Below are 23,340 nucleotides of genomic sequence, written 5' to 3' on the forward strand. Positions count from 1 at the left end.
ATATATATATACACACACATGTATGTGTGTGTGTGTGTATATGTATGTGTGTGTATATATGTGATAAGTACGTTATGTGGTAATCCGAGCACTTATGTATTGTAAATTGAAAAATACTATATTATATGTATTTCACCATTTTAGGATTCAGCTTCACCCAATTAACTCTTTTTCAAACATTGAAAACATTTACATAATTGATACACATCTATTGTAGACTGCTTGTTTGCATTTGCAAACTATACTAAAAATGTAAAACAATGCATTTGTCTTTATATGTTACATTATTTTGTTGTTATTTTACCAAAATATGAGGGATCATACAAAATGGATGTTTTTTTTAATTTAGTACTGACCTGAATAAGATTTTTCACGTAAAAGAAATTTACATATAGTCAACAAGAAAAAATAATAGTTGAATTTATAAAAATTACCCTGTTCAAACGTTTACATACTCTTGATTATTAATACTGTATTGTTGAATGATCCACAGCATTTTTTTGGTAATGCATTACAAAGGGGTGTAAACTTTCATATTTTGCCTAAATGTAGTACTGCCCTTCAAAATCTTCAAATTCAAAAAGTTCAGTAGAGTCATTGTTCGAAAGGGTTCAAAAACACAAAAATGCTGAAAAACCATAGATTTTGTGCGACCTAAAGGATTTTTCTGAAGAAGTTTAACTGTTCAGGACAAACAAGGGACTATCAGTAAACAAAAAATAGTATTAAGAATCAAGTGTATGTAAACTTTTGAACAGGGTCATTTTTTATAAATTCAACTATTATTTTCTCGTCGACTATATGTAAATGTCTTATATGTGAAATATCTTATTCAGGTCAGTACTAAATAAAAAATAACACGAATTTTGTATGATCCCTCTTATTTTGGTCAAATAAATTTTTTCAGATTTTGCAAGGGGTATGTAAACTTGACCTCAACTGTATATAATTATTATTACAAGGTCTAACATTCCAACAGCGCTTTACAATGTAAAAATGCAATACAGGCATTTAGAGTTTCAATAGAACATTTATTTCCCCACATGAGAAAATACTGTTTGAGACAGGTTATTTGGTGGGTAGGTAAAATCTGCAGTTTGTACAAGCTTAAAATGTCTTAGAGGTTCCATCTTATAAACAGTGAACAAACGCTCCACAACTTTCTACAATAAATACAAGGTTCTGTGCTTGATGGTGAAAAGGGACTAACACCAAGTGTACAATATGTCGTCTTCATCATCATCATCCCTCTAGCATTTCACCTTGAATCCTAAAAAGAACTAAACCAGGATCTGAAAGCATGTGAAGTTAGATCTTAAAAGCCTATGCAATAGTTTATCATCTTAAATAAGAGATCTGATTTCCATCTTGACCCAATATAATTTAATTCCATTATCTCTTTACGTTCCATAAATAAATTACTTTTTTGTATCAAAAATGAGAATATATATTTAACCGTAGACAACCGTGAGTTTGTACATATACACGTACATACGCATGTCTGGTAATGTACATATATATGAACAACACTCACACCATCCCATATCAAAGACAAGCAGGATACACTATGTAGGAAGTCAGTTCATCTGAAAATCTTTTTACACGTATTTACACAACCTTCATTTCGTCATTCCTCCAGGCAATTTATTTCACAAACGAGAAGAAAAAAAATTAAATTAGATACTATATGATAAAAAACATACTTATATACACAAGTGTCTTTACAATATACAAGAAGTGGTTTGTAAAACTTTAAAAAGTAAAAAGCTATCTTAAGAAAATGGCAGTGATTCATTCAAACGTTTATATTCTTTAAGTTCATTCATTTAAAATGATTCATTTAATTGCTCTCAATGTACCCAAACTCTAAAACTCTGAGTCTGTGTGGTTCAGACTCGTCATCACCATAAAGTGACGCCTCGTAAAAACAAATCATTGACCGCTCTACTTCCGCTGTCCTACAGAAAGAAAAAACTGGACTGAATCTGAAATGACTGAGAGGGTTGTGGACAAACTAAACTGAACTGAATGATCAGGAGTCTAGTACCTGGTGCACTAACCAAACGGCTCTCAGCCTGCCTTAGAAAGCCCATGTGAGTGGTACGTTAGGACAGATGCAGTTGGCGTTGGTCTTCTACATGTAGTTGGAGCCGACGAAACCATGATCTCCTCGAACTCGGCTCAGGTGCTTCATAGCTCGGTCGTAGGCCACCTGCACGGATTTCCGGATGCTGGTTTTCTTTCCTTCCATCATGCGCAGTTTATCGGCCGTGTCGTCAACGCCAAGAGGGATCACCTTGTCTCGTGGCAGCCACTGCCTGCAGAAACAGACATAAGAACAGAAAACTCACTGAAACCCTTAAAGCCTGTGGATACTTACAATGGATATTTGAAAGACAAAAGTCTGGAGGATAAAGCTGAAGGCAAACAAAGGAAATCTTCGATGCTGTGCTCACCAGGTGCGTTTGTTGTCGAAGAAAAGAACCAGGAAGAGTTTCTCGCCGGCTTCTTCCTGTCTCTGCTCACCGAGGCGCAGCACGTCAAGCGGAGGCACCGGGATGGGAACTCCGTTATGCAGCAGACCCTCCTGAGGCATGTCTGGATCTATGATCTACAAAATAAGAGCAATTCAAACCATTCATTTAACCATCCTTTGAATGTCAGTGGTTTGCTCACAGCTCGAAAAACCAGGCTGTTTGGTGAAAAAAAGAAAAAAATAGGGCGTATGAGAAGTTGAGAAGGGGGATTAGTAATGTTATCCGAAAAGAAAATGTCACAGAAGCAAATTTCACTAAAATTTTGAAATAACATGGACTAATGCAGAGTTTTTCCAAACTGGAGTCTGGAGTCAACCAAAAGTGTAATTAAATAACAACAATGTAAAAAGAAATAGATAAATAATATAATTTAATATAAATTATAATTACATTAAATTACACACATATATATATATATATATATATATATATATATATATATATACACACACACACACTCAAATTTTTAAATAACATGGTCAAAGAAAAAAAAAAAATATTAAAATGATTTATTTTACTAAAATAAAAAATATTTTAAATTTAATAATAAAAGCAATAAAAAAAAAGCAGGGTGGTTGTGAGAAATGGTAATGATTAATTTTTTTTTATTCATTGGTGGAAATGGGCTTCCATGATACATAAAATAAAATAAATGAAAGAAAGAAAGAAACAACCCAACACCTATTTTTTAGAAAAAAGGTGGACAAAAGGTTGAGAAGAGGGATTACCTAAAGGTATCTGAAAAAAAAAAAAAAAAAGAGATCACAAAAGTGAAGCAAGTTTTGATAAAAATTTAAAATATCAGACTAATGCAGAGTTTTTCCAAACTGGGGTTCATGAGTCAACCAAAAGTATAATTAAATAATAAAAATGTAAACTTACTAAATTAAAAATAGTCTAAATATAATAATAAAAGCAATCGAAATAAAACCAGAAAAAAAACATTATGGATCTGCAGAGGGTTTGTGAGTTGATAAAATGCTAATAATTTATTAAATAATAAAAAAGTAAAATTTATTTTACTACAGTACAGTTATAATAACAGTCGAAATAACTAAAATATAATAAATAATATAACCCAAAAAACAGGCTTTTTGGTGAGAAAAAACATAGGATGGATAAAAAGTTAAGAAGAGACAGTAAAATTCAAATTTCAATAACATTTCTATACAACATGAAATAATGCAGGGTTTTTTCCAGACTGGGATATGGAGTCAAAAGTATAATGAAATGAGAAAAAAAAATTATTAAAACTATTTATTTTACTAAAATTAAAATATTTTTTAATAATTTTTATTGTAGTAAAATGTTTTTATTATTTAATAAATTTAATAATAAAAACATTTTACTACAATAAAAATTATTTCTATTATACATGTATATTTTAGTAATCAAAATATAATAAATAATAAACAACCTAAAAAAAAAGGCTATTTTGCGAGACAAAATATAGGGTGGACGAAAAGTTGAGAAGGGGGATTAGTAATGTTATCCAAAAAGAAAACATGTCTCAATTTGGATACAATTTTTTAAATAACATGGACTAACACAGTGTTTTTTCCAAACTGGGGTTCATGAGTCAACCAAAAGTATAATTAAATGATAAAAATGTAAACTTACTAAAATAAAAATAGTCTAAATATAATAAAAGCAATCAAAATAAAACCAGAAAAAAACATATTATATTATGGATCTGCAGAGGGTTTGTGAGTTGATAAAATGCTAATAATTTATTAAATAATAAAAAAGTAAAATTACTTTATTTTACTACAGTACAGTTTTAATAACAGTCGAAATAACTAAAATATAATAAATAATATACAACCCAAAAAACAGGCTTTTTGGTGAGAAAAAATATAGGACAGATGAAAAGTTAAGAAGAGAGAGTAAAATTCAAATTTCAATAAAATATTTATACAACATGGAATAATGCAGTTTTTTTTCAAACTGTCAACCAAAGTATAATTAAATAATAAAAAATTTAAAATGTAAAATCATTTATTTTTTACCAAATAAAAATATAATAATAATCAAAATAAAACATGAACACAATTATTTATGGATCTGCAGCAGGGTTTGTGAGTTGATTAAATGCTAATAATTAAAATCTTATTAAATCTTAAACATGTCAAATTTATTTATTTTACTACAATACATTTATTTTATTAACAATCAAAATAAATAAAATATAATAAATAATAAACAACCCCAAAAAAAGCTATTTGGTGAGAAAAAAAGTAATGCTATCCAAAAAAAAAGTGACAGAAGTGAAGCAAATTTCGATACAATTTTGAAATAACATGGACTAACACTGGCTTTTTCCAAAATGGGGTTTGTGAGTCAACAAAAAGTGGTAATATTTAAATAATAAAAATGTAAAATTAAAACCATTTATTTTACTAAAATAATTTTTTTTGAAAATAATAAAAAAATGGATTTATTTTACTACAATAAAATTATAATAACAAATCAAAATAACTAAAATGAATAATAAATATTTTTTATTCAATTCTGAGTTTTTTCCCTCAAAACTGAGATATAAAAGCACAATTGCGAGTTATAAAATCAGAATTGTGGGATATAAACTCACAATTGTGAGGAATAAAGTCTGAATTGCATTAATTTGAATTGAATTGAATTAAAGTCGCAATTCTGACTTTTTTCCCCTCGCAATGTAAACTTGCAATTGCTAGTTATAAAGTCCAGTTCTCACAATTCTGATTTTTTTCCCCCCTCAGAATTGTAACCATTTAAAAAAATATATTTTTTATTCAGTGGCGGAAACGGGCTTTCATGATAAATGAATAATAAATAAATAATAAACTCCCCACCCAAAAACAGGCTATTTAAAAAAAAAAAAGGACAGATGAAAAGTTAAGAAGAGGGATTACTACTGTTGGGATTATTATTAAAAAAAGTTTATTAAATGAGGTTTGTGAGTCAACAAAAAGTAATAATTAATAGTAATTAAATAATAAAAATGTAAAATTAAAATCATTTATTTTGACGATTTATTTATTATTTAATATTTATTTGATTATTTAGTTGATGAAATGATAATAGTTAAATCCTGAAACTGTAAAATTAATTTTCCTAAAATAAAATTAATAATCAAGATAAACAAAACATAACAAATAATAAAAGCGATGGGAAACAATATTTATTTACCAGTGAAGTGAGCTGATGATATGCTAATAATTGAATATATAAAGGTAAATCATATTTTTCAATTAAAAAAAAATCTAAATAAACTTGAATAGAATATATTGTTAAATGACTGCCATTATTACAGTACTGAAATATTAACTTCTCAGAGGTCAATTAAGCTCTGATGAAAAATGCTGGATAATACCTGGACTGAGGAATAATTCATAATCAGACCAGGAATGTGAATTAATGATGTAAAAAAGGTGACTTTTAATGTCAGACCTGTCCCATTATTGTGAAAGGTTGAAGAAATTCTCAAGCTTAAAAAAGGATTTTTTAAGATGTTGACTGGTATGAGAAGAAACAATGTGTTGTATGCATGTTATATGAATGTAGAGCGCCCTCTCTCACCAGAGCGGGGTAGGATGGATATCCTCTGCTTTTGGCCCACACCAAATCCAGAGGTTCAGGTTCAGGCGCGTCCCCATTCGACAGCACATCTGCACAGAACGAGAATTGCAGTTTCCACTTGTGCGCTCAAACATAAACAAAATAAACTGACATTTCATTGGGATTTATGTCTTACCAGTCCCAGTGTAGTCAGAGTCTCCGTTAACAGTTTCTAAGAAAGGTACTTTGGACAAAGCAGGTTTCCCTCGACTCCTTTTAGGGGGTGAGGCACTGAAAGCAACAGAAATTATGAGTGAAACGAAAATATGAGTTATACGATGCAGAAAGGTTTTAGTCATTTGTTTTTCCTCTTACAGTTCTCTGAGAGTTGGAGACGAGCTGCATTCTGAATCAGAGCCGCCATCTTTGTGCTTTCTGAATCCGTTGGTGAGAGCTAAAAAAAATAAAAAAATACAGAGAAAAGAGTGTTCGAGAAAGGTTTCATTAGTAAAAAGTATCATCCATACCACAATTTCAGTTGTCATGAAAAACTTTCATGTTTTGTAAAATGTAATTAAATACAATTAAACGCAAATCTCCCTCCAAGGCCTCCACCCATTTATGGAAATTGTCATACAAAAGCGAGTTTGTCTGGTATGATGTCGCAACCATAAGCATAATTATATACTGTTTAATGTCATGTAAATACTACACTCAAAGGTTAAAGAAACCTTGACTACATGGACTTCAAAGAGAAAAAACAATGAGAAAAAAACATGCAAAATAACTGGTAAGGTCACGATTAAACGCGGGATTTTTACATGTTTAAGAATGAAGAAATTAATTAAATTATTAAAATGATTAACGTTGTAATTTTTCAGTTGGGCAGTACTTTTTTTTTTAAATACTTGTATAATAGAAATACACTACCAGTCAAAAGTTTTGCACACCAAGCCTGCATTTGTTTGTACAAAAGTACAGCAAAGCAGTAATATTTTGTTAAATATTTTTACTATTTAAAATAACTGCTTTGTATTTTACTATATTTTGAAATGTAATTTATTTCTGTGATCAATGCTAAATTTTTAGCATCATTACTCCAGTTTTCAGTGTCACATGATCCTTCAGAAATCATTATAATATGATGATTTTGCTGAATTTTTTATTGTTATTATTATCATTATCATCATCAATACTTAAAACAGTCGAGTACATTTTTCACGATTCTTTGATGAATAGAAAGATCCAAACATCAGCATTTATCTTTTTATTGTGGAAAGAAATTATAGAAATTAATACTTTTATTTAGCAGGGATGCTTTAAATTGATCAAAAGTGAAGCTGAAGATATTTATAATGTTACAAAATATTTCTATTTCAGATAAATGTTGTTCTTCTGAACTTTTTATTCATCAAAGAAATTGGAAAAAATACTATTCAGCTGTTTTCAAGATAATAATAATAATAATAATATTTTTTTAAGCAGCAAAATATTAGAATTAAAATGATTTCTGAAGGATTGTGTGACTGAAGTAATGATGCTAAAAATTCAGCTCTAAAATCAGGAATAGACTACATTTTAAAATATATTCAAATAGAAAACAGTTATTTTAAATAGTAAAAATATATTTCAGAATTGTACTGTTTTTGCTGTACATTGGATCAAATAAATGCAGGCTTGGTGAGCAGAGGAGACTTCTTTAAAATAATTAAAGATCTTACAGTTCAAAAACTTTTGACTGGTAGTGTATTTCTTTTGTTTATTGTTTTATTTTAGTACCAATAAAAATAATTATTATTTTATGGCTATATTAATATATAATCATTATATAATCAACATCTTGCAAAACTATACAGCCCTACAAACAAGCTTTTACAAAATAAAAATATTAAAATTTTTGAATCAGGAAAATGTGCAATATTTTCCCCCTAAATCGTGCAGCCCTACAATTAAACTTTAAAAGGTCAGATAATGTTCAAAGATGAGCAGTTGTTTTCTTTACCAGGCTCTAGAGTGAGTCGAGGGGGCGTTCTTTCGCGCTCTGGACTACAGCTGCGGCTTCTTGATCTTTGTTTGGCCGGGGTTGATATGGGCGGAGGTGTTAAAGGTTTTGGCGGTGCTGAAGTTTCAGTCTTGACGGTGGCGGTGCAGTTAGGTGTGCGTGCAGGGTCTGGGTCAGCACTGACGGCTTCCTCCCTGCTTCCGTTCTGCATCTGATTGTCTCTCTCACGCTGAAGCTTTGCTCCATTTTTCGCTTTTTTAAAGAGGACGGACGTTCTCCGGCCGACCCCTCCTGTGACGGGCCGGGTCGGTGACTCTGTGGAGGAGAGGCCGTTGATTAGTTTGCTCTCGGACGGGCGCTCCTCAGGTTTGGTGCAGCTGTTCACGGGTGCAGTGTCTGTATCGGCCTCTTGGCTCTCGCTGTTGAGTTTGAGGCGCTTTGGTGGGCATGGGGACGTCCTAGGGTCAGATGTCATGGGTCGGAGGGTTGGCGGTTCCTGGTGGGTGTCTGTTGGTGGAGGGGATAAAGCCAGGCCTGTGGGTTCCAGCATGGGTGGGGGGGTTGACTTACAGTCGTCTAGTAAAAAGAAAAAAACAGTAAAAAGAAAAAAACAGCTAAAACCAGCTCATTTAACAAAAACAGCTAATAAATCTAGCTTAAACTTGCTGATTTAACACAAAACGGTTAACAACCAGTTAAAGGAGTAGTTCACTTTCAGAACAAAAAGTTACAGATAATTTGTCATCCAAGATGTTCATGTTTTTCTTTCTTCAGTCATAAATAAATGTTTTTTGAGGAAAACATTCAGGATTTCTCTCCATTTAATGGACTTCTATAGTGCCCCTGAGTTTGAACTTCCAAAATGCAGTTTAAATGCAGCTTCAAATGGCTCTAAATGATCCCAGCTGAGGAAGAAGGGTCTTGTCTAGCGAAGCGATCGGTTATTTTCAAAAATTTTTTACAATTTATATACATTTTAATCTCACACAGAGCTACACAAGATGAGCATTTAAGGTTAAGGTTAAAAAGTATATAAATTGTACTTTTTTTTTTTTAGAAAATAACTGATTGTTTTGCTAGATAAGACCCTTCTTTTCTCGGCTGGGATCATTTAGACCCATTTAAAGCTGCGTTTTGGAAGTTCAAACTCGGGGGCACCATAGAAGTCCATTATATGGAGAGAAATCCTGAAATGATTTCCTCAAAAAACATCATTTATTTATGAGCTGATTTAGCAAATGAAGCAGTGAAAAAAAAACTGCTAAAAAACAAACAAAAAAACCCCAGCGAATTTAAAAAAAAAAAAATAACTGTTAACAACCAGCTAAAAAAACAACTGATTTGGTTAAAGAAAACAGCTAAAACAATCTGATTGAGCATAAACAGCTAAAAAACAGCTGAAACCAGCTCATTTAACAAAAACAGATAAAATTGTTGTTAAATCAACAATGCAGCTTCAAATGGCTCTAAATGATCCCAGCCGAGAAAAGGGTCTTATCTAGCAAAACGATCAGTTATTTTCTTAAAAAAAAAAAAAAAAAAAAAAAAAAAAAAAAAAGGTACAATTTATATACTTTTTAACCTTAACCTTTAGACCTCAGCTTGTCTAGCTCTGTGTAGATAAAAATGTATATAAATTGTAAATGTTTTTAGAAAATAACCGATCGTTTCGCTAGATAAGACCCTTCTTCCTCAGCTGGGATCATTTAGAGCCATTTGAAGCTGCATTTAAACTAGGGCTGCACGATTTGGAGAAAAAAAATCTAATTGCGATTTTTCTGAAAAACAAAAAACAGCCAAAACCAGCTGGTTTAGCAAATGAAACAGCTAAAACAGCTAAAAAACAGCTAAAACAACCTAAAAAATAAAAGCTTAAAACCAGCTGATTTAGCAAATGAAACATTTAAAAAAAAAAAAAAAAAAAAAAAAAAAAAAACAGCTAAAAACCAGCTGATTTAATAAAAAACAGTTAACAACCAGCTGATTTGGTTAAAGAAAACAGCTAAAATAATTTGATTCAGTAAAAAAAACTGCTAGAAACCAGCTAAAATTAGCTGGTTTAGCAAATAAAATAGTTAAAAACCAGCTTAAACCAGCTCATTTAACAATACCAGGTAAAATCCAACTCATTTAAGAAAAACATTAACAACCAGCTAAAACCAGCTGCTTCAGTAAAAAAACAAAAAACAGCTAAAACTACCTGATTCAACATTTTAACAACCAGCTAAAAAAAAGTTAATTCATTAAAAAAAATACCAGCTAAAAACAGCTAAAACCAGAATATTTAACAACAACAAAACTAAATCAGCTGATTTAGCAAACCAGCTAAAACAAGCTCATTTAGCAAAAACAGCTAAAAACAGCCAAAACCAGCTGAAAAAAAGATTATTGGTTGTATAGTCTTAGCTGGTGCAAGTTTGACCAGCCTAAACAGTCAAAAAGTGGCCAAAACCACTTTAAAGCAGCCAACCAGCTTTGCTTTCTCAAGCCAACCTAACGAGGAGGATACATTTATTCATTTATTTTAAACTAAACAAACGCATGAATGAATCACTTACAAAGTTTATATGCAAAGAATACGGACATTCAAATACTCAAAAACATTTTATTCCAGTAATTAAAAAAAAAAAAAAAACAGAACTGGAATTCTGGAGAATTACCTGAAAAAAAAAAAAGAAGAAGAAATTCTCCTGATTCTCGATTCCCAACTCTAGTGAAGTCTCACCTTTATCTGACGATGCTGACGACAGGTTATGTTCACCATCCATCTCCTTGTCTTCGTCCTCCTCCTCGTCTTCCTCTTTGAGGTCTCCATTGAGCATGTGTGAGTTCCGCGACTGCTGCTTATAGCGAACGCTGTTGATTTCTCGCCGAAGCAGCCGTATACGGCGCGTGCGTGCACCACTCGAACGCATGGACGTCACCACATCTAATTTATCTAGCAGCTCCCTCAACTGGTTTTCCGTCGTCATGTGCAATCGATTATCAGGGTCTAGCAGCGTGTCAACTACGCATGTAAAATAAAACATTAGTAACAGAACAAAATGTAAATGTAACGCTATTTGCCTCACTTAAAAGGTTAAATCTAAAAGTCATATCACTACAGTTAAATGTATTTCTACAATTCTTTTGACTAAGCTAGAAAAAAAAAATGTTGCTAGAAGTGCTATAAGAATATTATATGATTTCTTGTTAACTACTCACCATCTTCCAATGTGCAGCGGTAGTAGTCATTTTTATGCGGCGATTCTGCCAGGTGCATTCCCGTGTCCAGGTCGAAGCCTGTGCTTTGGGCTTGTCTCTGAGCGTGCCTCAGGATAGCGCCCCCTAGGTCCCTCAGGCGTATTGCAGCTTGGTAAAACACAGTGTCTTTAGCATTATAAAGCAGGCAGTTGTTGATCATGAGGTTGAAATCAACTTCAAGGTCAGTGATGGAGCGATATTTGTGAGCCTCCAATTTTGATTTTATGGTGGAGAAGTCCATGGGGTGCGTAATAAACTCCAGGTAATCTGGGACCTGAAAAGCCAAGAGAGCAGTTTCATTAAAACCGAAAATGTAATATGAAGATACTAGGATTTTAAAGGGATGGTTCGGAGTAGAATTGACTTCATTGCTATGCACTCCGAAGCCCATCTAAATACCCCATTCGAAGTTTTTTTTACCTTAGTCAAACATTTATGGAGATATTAGAGTTTTTCGAATTGCTTGTTACAGGAGTGAATGGTACATGTGATGCATCTCGTAAATTGCACCACTAAACGTGCAAGTAATCTTACCAAACTTGTACAGTAGTGTAAATAGGTTATGTACTCACAAAACGCTGCATCAGAACATTTGTAAGTCCACCATGAGTGTTTTAAAAACACGTTTTAGCCGAGAACTACTAGTCTCAGAAACTACAAGTCGACGTCACTTCCCTGGTTTGAAAAAAGCATGTAAAAGTCCTCCTACTACATCTGTGTGCATGTCAACTTGTAGGAGGACTTTTACGTGCTTTTTTCAAACCAGGGAAGTGACGTCGACGTGTCGCCATTTGTAGTTTTTGAGACTAGTAGGGATCGGCTAAAACGTGTTTTTAAAACACTCATGGTGGACTTACAAATGTTCTGATGCAGCGTTTTGTGAGTACATAACCTATTTACACTACTGTACAAGTTTGGTAAGATTACTTGCACGTTTAGTGGTGCAATTTACGAGATACATCACATGTACCATTCACTCCTGTAACAAGCAATTCGAAAAACTCTAATATCTCCATAAATGTTTGACTAAGGTAAAAAAAACTTTGAATGGGGTATTTAGATGGGCTTCGGAGTGCATAGCAATGAAGTCAATTCTACTCCGAACCATCCCTTTAATACAAGAGTAGATAAAAATGTATTAATCCATTAAGCTTTATAAAACTATTGAAGCTGTTATATTGGTAAATATGCAAAAACCAACCTGTGTCACATATTAATCGGTCATGACACATTTACTATTCAAATGTTTAGGGCAAGTAAGATTTTAAATAAATAAATAAAATAGTTTTACTCAACAAAGACATCCAAAATTGATCAAAAGTGACACAAAAGATGCCATTCTTTTAAACTTTCCATTCTTTTCCAATTTTCTTTAACAAAATTTCAAAAGTTTGGGATCAGTAGGATTTGTAATAAAAAAAAAAGTCTATTCTGTACATCAAGGCTGCTTTTATTTTATCAAAATACAGAAAAAAACAGTAATATTGTTAAATATTATTGCAACCTAAAATAATGGTAATCTATTTTAATATCCTTTAAAGTATAACTTGTTCCTGTGATGCAAAGCTGAATTTTCAGCATCATAACTTATCAGTCTTCAGTATCACATAAAGCTTCAGAAATCATTCTAATATGCTGATTTATAATCACAGTTGTGTTGCTCAATATTTTTTTGGAACCTGTGATACTTTTTTCAGGATTCTTTGATGAATTAAAAAAAAAAGAACAGCACTGATTTAAAATAGAAATCTTTTGAAACAATATACACTACTGTTTAAAACTTTGGGGTCAGTAATTTATTTTCTTTCTTTTTGAAAGAAAGTAATACTTTTATTCCGCAAGAATCTGTTAAATTGATTATAAAGTGATAAAGACTTATAATGTTAGAAAATATTTCTATTTTGAATGCATGCTGTTCTTTTTAATGTTTTATTCATTAAAAAAACCTAAAAAGAATCACAGGGTCCAAAAAATATGAATTCCAGCACTAATAATAAATCAGCATATTAGAATGACTTCTGAAGGATCATGTGACACTGAATCACAGACATATCAAAAATACAGAAAAAAAATGTAATATTGTGAAATATTATTGCAATTTAAAATACCGGCTTTCTATTTTAATGTAGTTTAAAATATAATATATTCCTGCGATGCAAAGCTGAATTTTTCATCATTACTCCAGTAGCCTTGATGAGCATAGGAGACCTTTAAAAAAAAAAAAAAAAACATCTTTCTCATCCCAAACTTTTGAACTGCAGTGCATATAAAGATATATAAAAGTGGACAGACCTCTTTCAAGTCGACAGGCTGTTCAAATATTTTTGCAGTATCTTTCTCCTGAAGCTGTTCTAAAGTGGATCGCAGAAGTACCAGGACCGGAGTTAACTGATGCTCAGTCACAGCCTGGTGAATCTTCACCTTCAGCAGCAAAACATGGTTATAGTGAGACACCTGATACAGTTTTTATATAGTCAAAGTGACATAGAAGAAAATTAGTCATTGGTCATTTTTCCTTGTGGCCTTTTTTTTGTGGCTTTTAGTCTACATCTGTGAGGTTTTCAGACCGTAAATATGTTAATGTACTCCTAAATGTTGACAGAACTAACTCATTACAATTTCAATTCTTTTCATATCCTTTTAAATTCTCAATCTTATAGAAGGTGCAATTCAATGTTCTTTTGAATGTGAACATTCCGTCCCTATAAATTACAGTAGTTGCCAAAATGATTAGAACACTAGTATTTTAACCAGCTGAAAATGGTTTTAAGTCAGTTATTATTATTTTGTTGTAGTGTTTCAGTAGGAAATATCAGTTTACATTTGCAAACATTGATTGTGCCATTAATTCTAACAGTGAGCAACTATCTAGTGAGATTTTAGTTTGCAAAGCGTCTGACAACAGCCAGTGCTCCACACAGAGATCTGCTCTCATCCTCATCCAGTCTGTCTGGAATCACATGAAGAAACCGAACAAACTGAGACAGACTAAATCCAGAAGAACTGCTGCAACGTCTCCAAGATGCTTCAAAAAACCTACCTGCAAAGCTACCTGAAAAACTATGCGCAAGTTCACCTAGGGCAAAAACGGCTTTATTTGACAAAGAAAACCTATTTATGACAGCATCCTCATTTTACAAGTGGCTAAAATTTTTAACAGTACTGTGGCTTTGCAGGTAGGTTTCTTGAAGCATCTTGGAGATGTTGCCACTGTTCTTCTGGATTTAGTCTGTCTCAGTTTGCTCTTTTTCATGTCATTCCAGACAGACTGGATGATGAGGAGATCAGATCTCTGTGTGGAGCATTGGCTGCTGTCAGACTCCTTGTGCAAATAAAAATGTCTCCGGATTATTACAATTCATGGCAAAATAAATGTTTGGAAATGTAAACCGATATTTCCTACTCACACACTACAGAAAAAGACAGAAACAACTGACTTAAAACCATTTTTTTTAGCTGGTACACCGCTGTAAATTAATATCAAAACAGCAAGTAGCAAATTACAGTTTGTCAGCATGTTCAGTTGCACTAATGCTTGTAGATTATTTCCTTACCCAACCACCTATTAGCTGCAAAGGAAGTGGCTCAAACTTATTCATGTTAAAAACATGCCTTCTTCACTTTCATTCAAAGTAAAAGATTTCACATGTGGTTTTGCCAGGCTAAAAGAGCAGCCAAGTCTAAGCTCTTTTAGCTCGTTTAAGTGTAATTTTACATGCAATATTTGAATCGTATGCCCGCTTTTACACTGCAGTGTAACGGCAAAAGCAGGTTTGTGTGGTACTTTCGAAATGAAAGCATTTCTGCTGAGCAATACAGCTTTAGATTTTTGCAAATTCTCTTTGATAACAGCTATAAATTATGAAATTGTAATTGGGAAATTATGAAAAGTGAGCAATTGGAAAACTGTTTTCAAAACCAATTGAGAACTAGTACAAACTTGAACCTCACAAATTGTAATTTTCATGAAGAGGAGCATCACATTTACACTCGACTGATAAGATTTACTGAAAAGAAAGTGTTTGTGCTGCGTATAGCAAGCCAGACAGGAATCATTTTTTAAAAGCATTTAATAGTTTACTTTTGTCTTTCATGAAAGCCTGTACTGCATTGATCATGTTCATTAATAGTTTTAATAGTGTATTTTCGATTCAGTCTGCTACATGGGGTGGAAATAGGCTCAGTGCATGCATTTTGAATAAATAAGAGCAGAAATAACTACACACTGCTTAAAGTGCCAAACAGACCTTAAAAACCATGACTCAGGTTCAACTTGAGCCCACCTTTCTGCTTGTCATCATTTATTCAAGATATCTTCATTGACTGTATTATGCCAGAAACGTTTCAGTACCTGCTCTCTCTTTAGTTTCTCTCTCTTGCGGATGAGCTCGATCAGGAGTCGTGCTCGCTCCAGATCATGACGAAGCTTCTGCCAGTATTTCAGCTCTTCTCTCACAGCATTCAGCTTTTCATCTGGCTCCGCCTACACACAGTTTATAACAGTCGATAACATGCACACAAAGCATGATATTGTTGCGTGTAAGGGGTGTTTATGGGTTTATGTCAACAAAATGTAAAAAATGCATAAACACTGACCTGCTCTGCACTCCTTTGGCCTTGCAAATGTGAATGTAAACGACGAATGAGAGGCACTCCGTTGCGTGACTGACGCTTTAGTAACCAATAGTTGTGAAGTCTCTGAATGAACTGGTTCTTCTTTTGTATGATCACATCTTTTGAAATTTTGTTCAATCTGTAGAAAACAAACACCAGCAAAATAAATACATACATAGTGTTTTACTTAAAGTTTTATATACCATTCTGCATCTTTATTTGACCAAAAGTATTATCTTTTGTAACACTATACCATTTGGGGTCAGTACGGTTTTCTTTTTCTTTTTTTTAAAAGAAAACATATTGCAGGTTCTAAAAAAATACTAAGCAGCAATTGTTTTCAACATTGATAATAAATCAGCATATTTGACTGAGCTCTGAAGGATCATGTGACACTAAACATTTACATTTATTAATTTAGCAGATGCTTTTATCCAAAGCGACTTACAATTGGGAATACAACAAGTGATCCTAAGGAGGCAGATCAACATAGGAAGTGCTCAAAAATACCATACATCAGGCTTGTATGATGAGTACAGGCTAGAAAGGGAAGATCAAGAAAGAGAGAAGAACAAAGTTTTTTTTTTTTTTTTTATTGAGTCAAATAGTGTTGAAAAAGAGGGGTTTTCAGCAGTCGCTTGAAAGCTGTTAGGGAGTCTGCATTCTGGAGAGGGGTGGGAAGATCATTCCACCAGGCAGGAACGTTGAACGAGAATGTTCTGGAAAGTGATTTCATGCCTTTCTGTGGTGGTACAATGAGGCGTCTAAAGATTGTATTAATGGCTGATGAGTATTTTAAATCTTAAAAGTATTTAAAAAAAAACAAAACAAAAAAAAAAACACTTTCTTTTAAACTGGATTTTTTTCACAATATTACTGTTTTTACTATATTTTTGATCAAACAAATCCAGGCTTGATGAGCAGAAGAGATTTCTTTTTTTTAAAAATCGTAAAAAAAAAATCTTACTGATCCCAAACTTTTGAAATAAAAAAACATTAAAATACATATTAAAAAACAGTACGATTTTTTTTTTTAAAGAAGTGTCTTCTGCTCACCAAACCAGCATTTATTTGATCAAAAATAAAAAAGCAAGCAGCAAAAGCAGTAATATTGTTAAATATTTATACTATTTAAAATAACTGCTTTCTATTTGAATATTCATTTTAAAATTTAATTTATTTCTGTGATCAAAGATCAGTTTTCAGCATCATTACTCTAGTCACATGATCCTTCAGAAATCATTCTAATATGCTGATCTGATGTTCAAGAAACATTGTATTATTATTATTATTATTATCAATATTTAAAACATATTTTCAGGATCCTTTGATGAATAGAAAGATCCAAAGATCCAAATACTTTCATTTAGCAAGGATGCTTTGAATCGAAAAAATCTAAAGTGATGATAAAGACATTTATAATGTTACAAAAGATTTCTATTTTAGATAAATGCTGTTCTTCCGAACTTTTAATTCATCAAAGAAACCTACAAAAAATCTACTCAGCTGTCTCCAACATCATCATAATAATAAATGTTTTTTTGAGCAGCAAATCAAATTATTTAAATGATTTCTAAAGGATTGTGTGACTAGAGTAATGATGCTAAAACTTCAGCTTTGAAATCACAGAAATAAATTAAAATCAATTCAAATAGAAAACAGTCATTTTAAATAGTAAAAATATTTTAAAAATGTACTGTTTTTGCTGCACTTTGGATCAAATAAATGCAGGCTTGTTGAGCGAAGAGACTTAGTTTCTAAATATGTTAACATAAAAGTACTTGCTGAATAAACGTAAGAAATATAATCTTTTATTTAAATATTACACATATTTCATTCAATAAAAATGATGCATTCACCTGTGAGTAGGTATTTCCGGAACAGCGACCAATGGCGTTGCGACTTTTTTCGACATCTCTTCTTTCTTCCCTTTCTTCTGCTGCTCCTTAGAATCCAGTTTATTGCTTCGTCTCTGCTTCTTCAGCTGTGGCGTCTGCGTATAGGCACTGCGTCCCCTATTAGCCCGACACCCCAAAACCCTCCCCCCGGTCTCTTCATCATCCGACCCATCCTTCACAGGCGGTGAATGCGCCTCACAAAACGCAGTCTTTTTCACCGAAAACGTAGTCCCATTCACAGTAGTCTCTCTGACCGGATCTATTTTCATAAAGAGTCCCGCTCTCTGCGCACAAGTTACATGGAAAGCCGTGTAGCAGTTAGCCTTGTGGCACTGGATGGACGCCCCACAACCTTTCTGCTTGCACAGGTAGCATGTTAGCTTCCACCGAGCTGGTGGAATGTTATCCACGCCCTCGATGGGCTCAAGAAAGACCGTATTGGCGAAACACACCTCCGGGATCCAAATAGCGCAAACAACGTGAGCCCATCGCCCGTCGCTGGTCTGTTTAAACGCTCCGCCCCGATTCGGGCAAAGCACGCAGTCCACAGGGCGAGATGGTGACTGGAGGCAACAACGGCAGAGCCATTGTCCCTCAGGGATGTAGGGAACGCCGTAGCACTCCTGGTGCACAGCCAGGTTGCAGATATCACAAAATAGGATGACGTTACTATTAAGACATTCGTCATCCAGGCAAACGCAACAGAAGGCATCTTCATCGATGACGCTTTGTGAGGGCGCTTGGCTTCGCGATTCTAGGAACGACTCTTTTTCTAGACGATCTATCAAGAGTTCGAAAGTGTCTGGTGAAACTTCCGGATGCCCATCCGACTCCCGGTTTTCGTTCACCAGTTCCAGCCAGGCCACGTCTTCCTCATCCATGTCATACTCCGCATCTGTTTCAATCTCTTCGCTGGATTTCTCAATATAACGGTAATACGCCGAAGGGCGAGGAGGCGCCTCAACCGGTTCGTAAGACTCTTGTTCTCTGAAAGTTGGCTTGGGTAAGGTGCCTTGGTGGCTGTTCGTACTCGAATGCGATTGTCCGTGAGAGTTGGAGCAGTGGTTTTGTGATGAAGATGACGACGACAACTGCTTCACGTCTTTCTTTTTCCCTCTGTGGGCCGTCAATCGGCGTGGTGAGCTGACGACTGCGGTCACCGTCGACTGCTCGCTGTTTTCTTTGTTGCTGTTGCACTCTGCAATGTCCTGAGCTGTCATCTCATCTTCGGTGATCACTATTAAGGGGTCGAAGATGCTGATTCGATGCAGTCTTCCATCCAGGTCCACTTCTACAATCTTCTGAGCCTGTGCGTATGTTAGAGTTTCTCTGGTGGGTGAAACCTTTAGCCGGTAGGGAGAGAGCGAGCGTGGCTGTGACGCCCCTCTACCTGTTGTACCCGTGTCCGCGGCATCACTTTGGGGCCCGGGAAGGCCTCCCCTCCGTCGTGGTTTTCTCATGGGGACTCACACCACTGCCCCTTTGTACCTTGACCTGTGTGGACAAAAGAGAAAAAGAACAAGCATGAGAATCTGAATTAGTTCACAAAACACAAACATACTAATGTGCAACTGGCATTCAATGTCCGGGCAAATAGTCAACACTGAGAAGTTTTCACATCACCCATGGGTGAATGAGTCATGTATCTGTAAATACTGTGCACACTCTCATTTCCTGGAAGTGGTCACAACCCGCATCATAACATGCTGTGATCATTTTTAAAATTTGTATTTTTAATTTTATACGCTACCAGTCGAAAGTTTTTGAACAGTAAAACTTTTAATGTTTTTAAAGAAGTCTGCTTTTATTCAATCCAAAATGTGAAATATTTTACTGTTTAAAATAACTGCTTTCTATTTGAATACATCTTTAAACGTAATTTATTCCTGTGATCAAAGCTAAATTTTTTAGCATCATTACTCCAGTCTTCAGTGTCACATGATTCTTCAGAAATCATTTGAATATGCTGATTTGCTGTTCAAGAAACATTATTATTATCATCAATATTTATATATGACTTATAATTCCTCGATGAAAAAGAAAGATCTAAAGATTTTATCATTTATCATTATACAATTCAAAAAAAATGGGGAGGGGATAATAGAAATATTTATTTATATAGAAATGTTATGAATACTTCTATTTAGCAAGGATGCTTTAAATTGATCAAAAGTGGTGATAAAGACATTTATAGTGTTACGAAAAGATTTTGAATTCAGATAAATGCTGTTCTTCATCCTATTCATCAATCTGGAAAAAAATTCCACTGCTTTCAAAAATGTTTTTTGAGCAGCAAATCAGAATACTAAAATAATTTCCGAAGGATCATGTGACTGGAGTAATTATGTTAAATATTCAGCTTTGAAATCACAGGAATAAATTACTTTTTAAAATATATTATTCAAATAGAAAACAGTTTTTAAATGGTAAAAATATTTAAAAGTTTTACTGTTTTTGCTGTACTTTAGATCAAATAAATGCAGGCTTGGTGAGCAGAAGTTCTTTTTAGAAAAACATTAAAAATATCAACTTTTGACTGGTAGTGTATATGGCTTTAATAAACTGTAGAGTTTTGAAAAAATGTAAAAAATAAATAAAAGGCTATTAGGCCTTATATTATTACTGTTAAATGTAACGTTGATTGTTGTGCATCATCACCTTTTTTATTTTATTATACCACATTTATATTTTTACTCATTTTATTGTTAGCACTTTCTCAAAAAAAAAGCAAATCTTTCCTCATGACATACTTGTAATGTCTATTTTATAATATGCATTGTTGCATTATGTTACATATAATACAATTATACAAAAATTGAACTTGCATAATAGAATAACACATTCACAAATTAAAATTACAAAATCAATGTGACCCACTATTAAACTAAACAACAATGCAGTGTTTCATATATATGTAAAAAACAAAGGCGATTTAATCTTTTATTATTATAATTATTATTATATATTATATTTTTATAATTAATAATCATGTTATTAATTATATTACACTATGCCAACGTTTTACATCATTTATTGTTTGCATAACCAGTGACTTAAAAGTTTTGATTGTTAAATATTGTGAAAGGCCATTTGTATTTATACACAACCAGTAGATTTTTTCAGATTTTTTGTTTTTAAAGTCTCTTCTGTTCTCCAAGCCTGTATTTATTTGATCCAAAGTAAAGCAAAATCAGTATTTTTTAAAAAATATTTTACTATTTAAAATAACTTTTCTATTTGAATATACTTTAAAAATGTCATTTATTCCTGTGATTTCAAAGCTGAATTTTTAGCGTCATTACTCCAATACACAATCCTTCAGAAATCATTCTAATATTCTGATTTGCTGTTTAAAAACATTTATTAATAATAATAATAATAATATTATGTTGAAAACAGCCGAGTAGAATTTTAGAAAGTTCAGAAGAACAGCATTTATCTAAAATCCTTTGTAACATTATAAATGTCTTTATCATCACTCTTGATCAATTTAAAGCATTCTTGCTAAATATAAGTATACATATCTATAATTTCTTCCCTTGGATCTTTCTGTTCATCAAAGAATCCTGAAAAAATGTACTTGTGTTATGTGTTTCCAATATTGATAATAACAATAAAAACAATCTTTCTTGGACAGCAAATCATCATATTAGAATGATTTCTGAAGAATCGTGTGACACTGAAGACTGGAGTAATGATGCTGAAAATGTAGCTTTGATCAAAGCAATAAATTACATTTTAAATATATTTCAACAGAAGGCAGTTATTTTAAATAGTAAAAATATTTTACAATATTACTGCTTTTGCTGTATTTTGGATCAAAGAAAAGCAGGCTTGGTGAGCAGAAAAGAATTCTTTAAAAACAAAAAAATCTTACCGTTTAAAAAACGTAAGTAATTTTCTTTGAAATGATAAAAATAGTTACATAATTGAATAATACAACATAAAAATTAAACGAAATACTCAAATTGACCAAGTATGCAACAGGGCACACAAATTAAACCCCCCAAACCAGTAATATGTTTACACAACTCATACAAGTCAGTACAGACGTTTAACTATCAGGTAAAATAAATATATGGAAGTACAAATACATACACTCCAATATGAAATTAGCGTGTTGGTATGTAAATACATTCATTGCTAGTTAAGTTTATTACGCCATTTGATTACACAAACTCATTGGAAGGATTAAGTTCAGGCCGGTGGCCAATTTACAGTGTTTTTATTTTTGCTGTCCAATGGGCGGGACTTTTGATCTCAAGGCCTCTAGCAGTTCGCCCTCTTACCGTCATCGCTAAAACCACTTTTAAACGGTAATACAGCGTCAAACCGAAGTTATACATTAGTATCAACTGCCTTAAACAACACAGGAGGCATATTACAAAACTTACAGTGGACTTTTGAGGAATTTCCCACTGAAGTGAGACGACCACCAGAGGCAGAGAAATTTATCAACCTCACATACTTGGGCAACCAATCAGAGCCGTTCACATTCTCCGCCTAGCCAATCAGTGGGGAGAAAAAGTATCACACAGGATAATAGTTAGGTTGCGCGTCCTCGGTTCTACAACGAAACGTCAGCCATATTTACAGTCCAACAGAACTTCAGATTCACCTAAGTTTCCCGAGAACCCCCTTACACAAATCTAAACAATGACAACGCCGTTATCACTTCAAATCCTAAAACTGTTGCTCTCAGATAGCGTAAATACGAATATGCTTAGTGATAAACTCCGAGGCGATCGAAACGCCGAGGCTGCTAAAGCTGGCGGGCTAGTTAGCCTCTCTAGCCCGGGCAACCAGCACAGAAACGCCGCGTGTGGTATCCAAAGCGACCGTTGACATTGACCTCACAACTTCTGCGAGCAACAAACATAAAATACACATGAAAAACCAAGCAGTTTACCGTATTTTCCGACCACAACTTTCGTGGAGAAGCAGAAGCTTTTTGCGAAGGCTGTTTAAGCTGCTGGCTTGGCCGAAAAGCCGGTAAAAATTCGCCGATAAAATGTCTCCCGTCTCTCAGTCTTCCATAGTTTCCTCCTGCAAATGTCTTCTGCGCACTCATGAATTTGGATTCATTTCCAGCGTTTTAACTTCTCGTCGACTCTAGAGTTAGATTAGACGGGAGCAGCAAAGCTAGCTGGCTATTTTCAGCTTCGACTACTACAACCGTCGCTGCCTGGGTAGATAGTTAGTTGCTCGCCAGATACAGAGGCTGAGCAGAGCGGAGCTTTCAGTCGAGATAGTAAGAACACGCCCCTTCAGAAAAGCAGGCCGTCTACTCTGTCAGCTGTACGACTAATTTAATAAAGCATTACGTTAGTGTTTATTGAACCCATAACCAGGGCTGTAAGTTTATGATACTTGAATGCGTTTGCTTCCCACACAGTTCATGCTATGGCCAGAGTTCATCACGACCTGTCAGCTGTAATGCATACAGCTGGAGACATGCAGAGATTAGGCCAGGAGCTGAAACATGAGCATATCTGTCAACAAACATGAT

General features: G+C 33.7%; 1 protein-coding gene across 1 annotated transcript; it reads right to left on the minus strand.

Annotated features, from left to right (window-relative positions):
- Window positions 1–1,010: 1,010 nt before the first annotated feature.
- On the minus strand, window positions 1,011–23,074 carry brpf3b (bromodomain and PHD finger containing, 3b). The gene is made up of 13 exons (XM_073819052.1): window positions 22,741–23,074; window positions 17,793–19,325; window positions 15,916–16,072; window positions 15,671–15,802; window positions 13,612–13,740; window positions 11,281–11,593; window positions 10,802–11,083; window positions 8,077–8,652; window positions 6,450–6,528; window positions 6,271–6,365; window positions 6,096–6,184; window positions 2,457–2,611; window positions 1,011–2,318 (listed from the first exon to the last, which is right to left on the minus strand). The coding sequence occupies exons 2-13, from the start codon at window positions 19,289–19,291 to the stop codon at window positions 2,135–2,137; spliced, it is 3,690 nt and encodes a 1,229-aa protein (XP_073675153.1). The 5' UTR covers window positions 19,292–19,325; window positions 22,741–23,074; the 3' UTR covers window positions 1,011–2,134.
- Between the last annotated feature and the right edge of the window lie 266 nt (window positions 23,075–23,340).

Source organism: Garra rufa, chromosome 15 (assembly GCF_049309525.1).
Source record: "Garra rufa chromosome 15, GarRuf1.0, whole genome shotgun sequence".
NCBI classification, from domain to species: Eukaryota; Metazoa; Chordata; class Actinopteri; order Cypriniformes; family Cyprinidae; genus Garra; species Garra rufa.

Excerpts from the sequence above, each read along its gene's own strand:
- brpf3b (XM_073819052.1), bottom strand. The coding sequence starts at position 19,291 with ATGAGAAAACCACGACGGAGGGGAGGCCTTCCCGGGCCCCAAAGTGAT. Across the intron at positions 6,185-6,270 it reads CTCTGACTACACTGGGACTG|ATGTGCTGTCGAATGGGGAC; the intron begins GTAAGACATAAA and ends CGTTCTGTGCAG. Across the intron at positions 2,612-6,095 it reads ATCCATCCTACCCCGCTCTG|ATCATAGATCCAGACATGCC; the intron begins GTGAGAGAGGGC and ends CTTATTTTGTAG.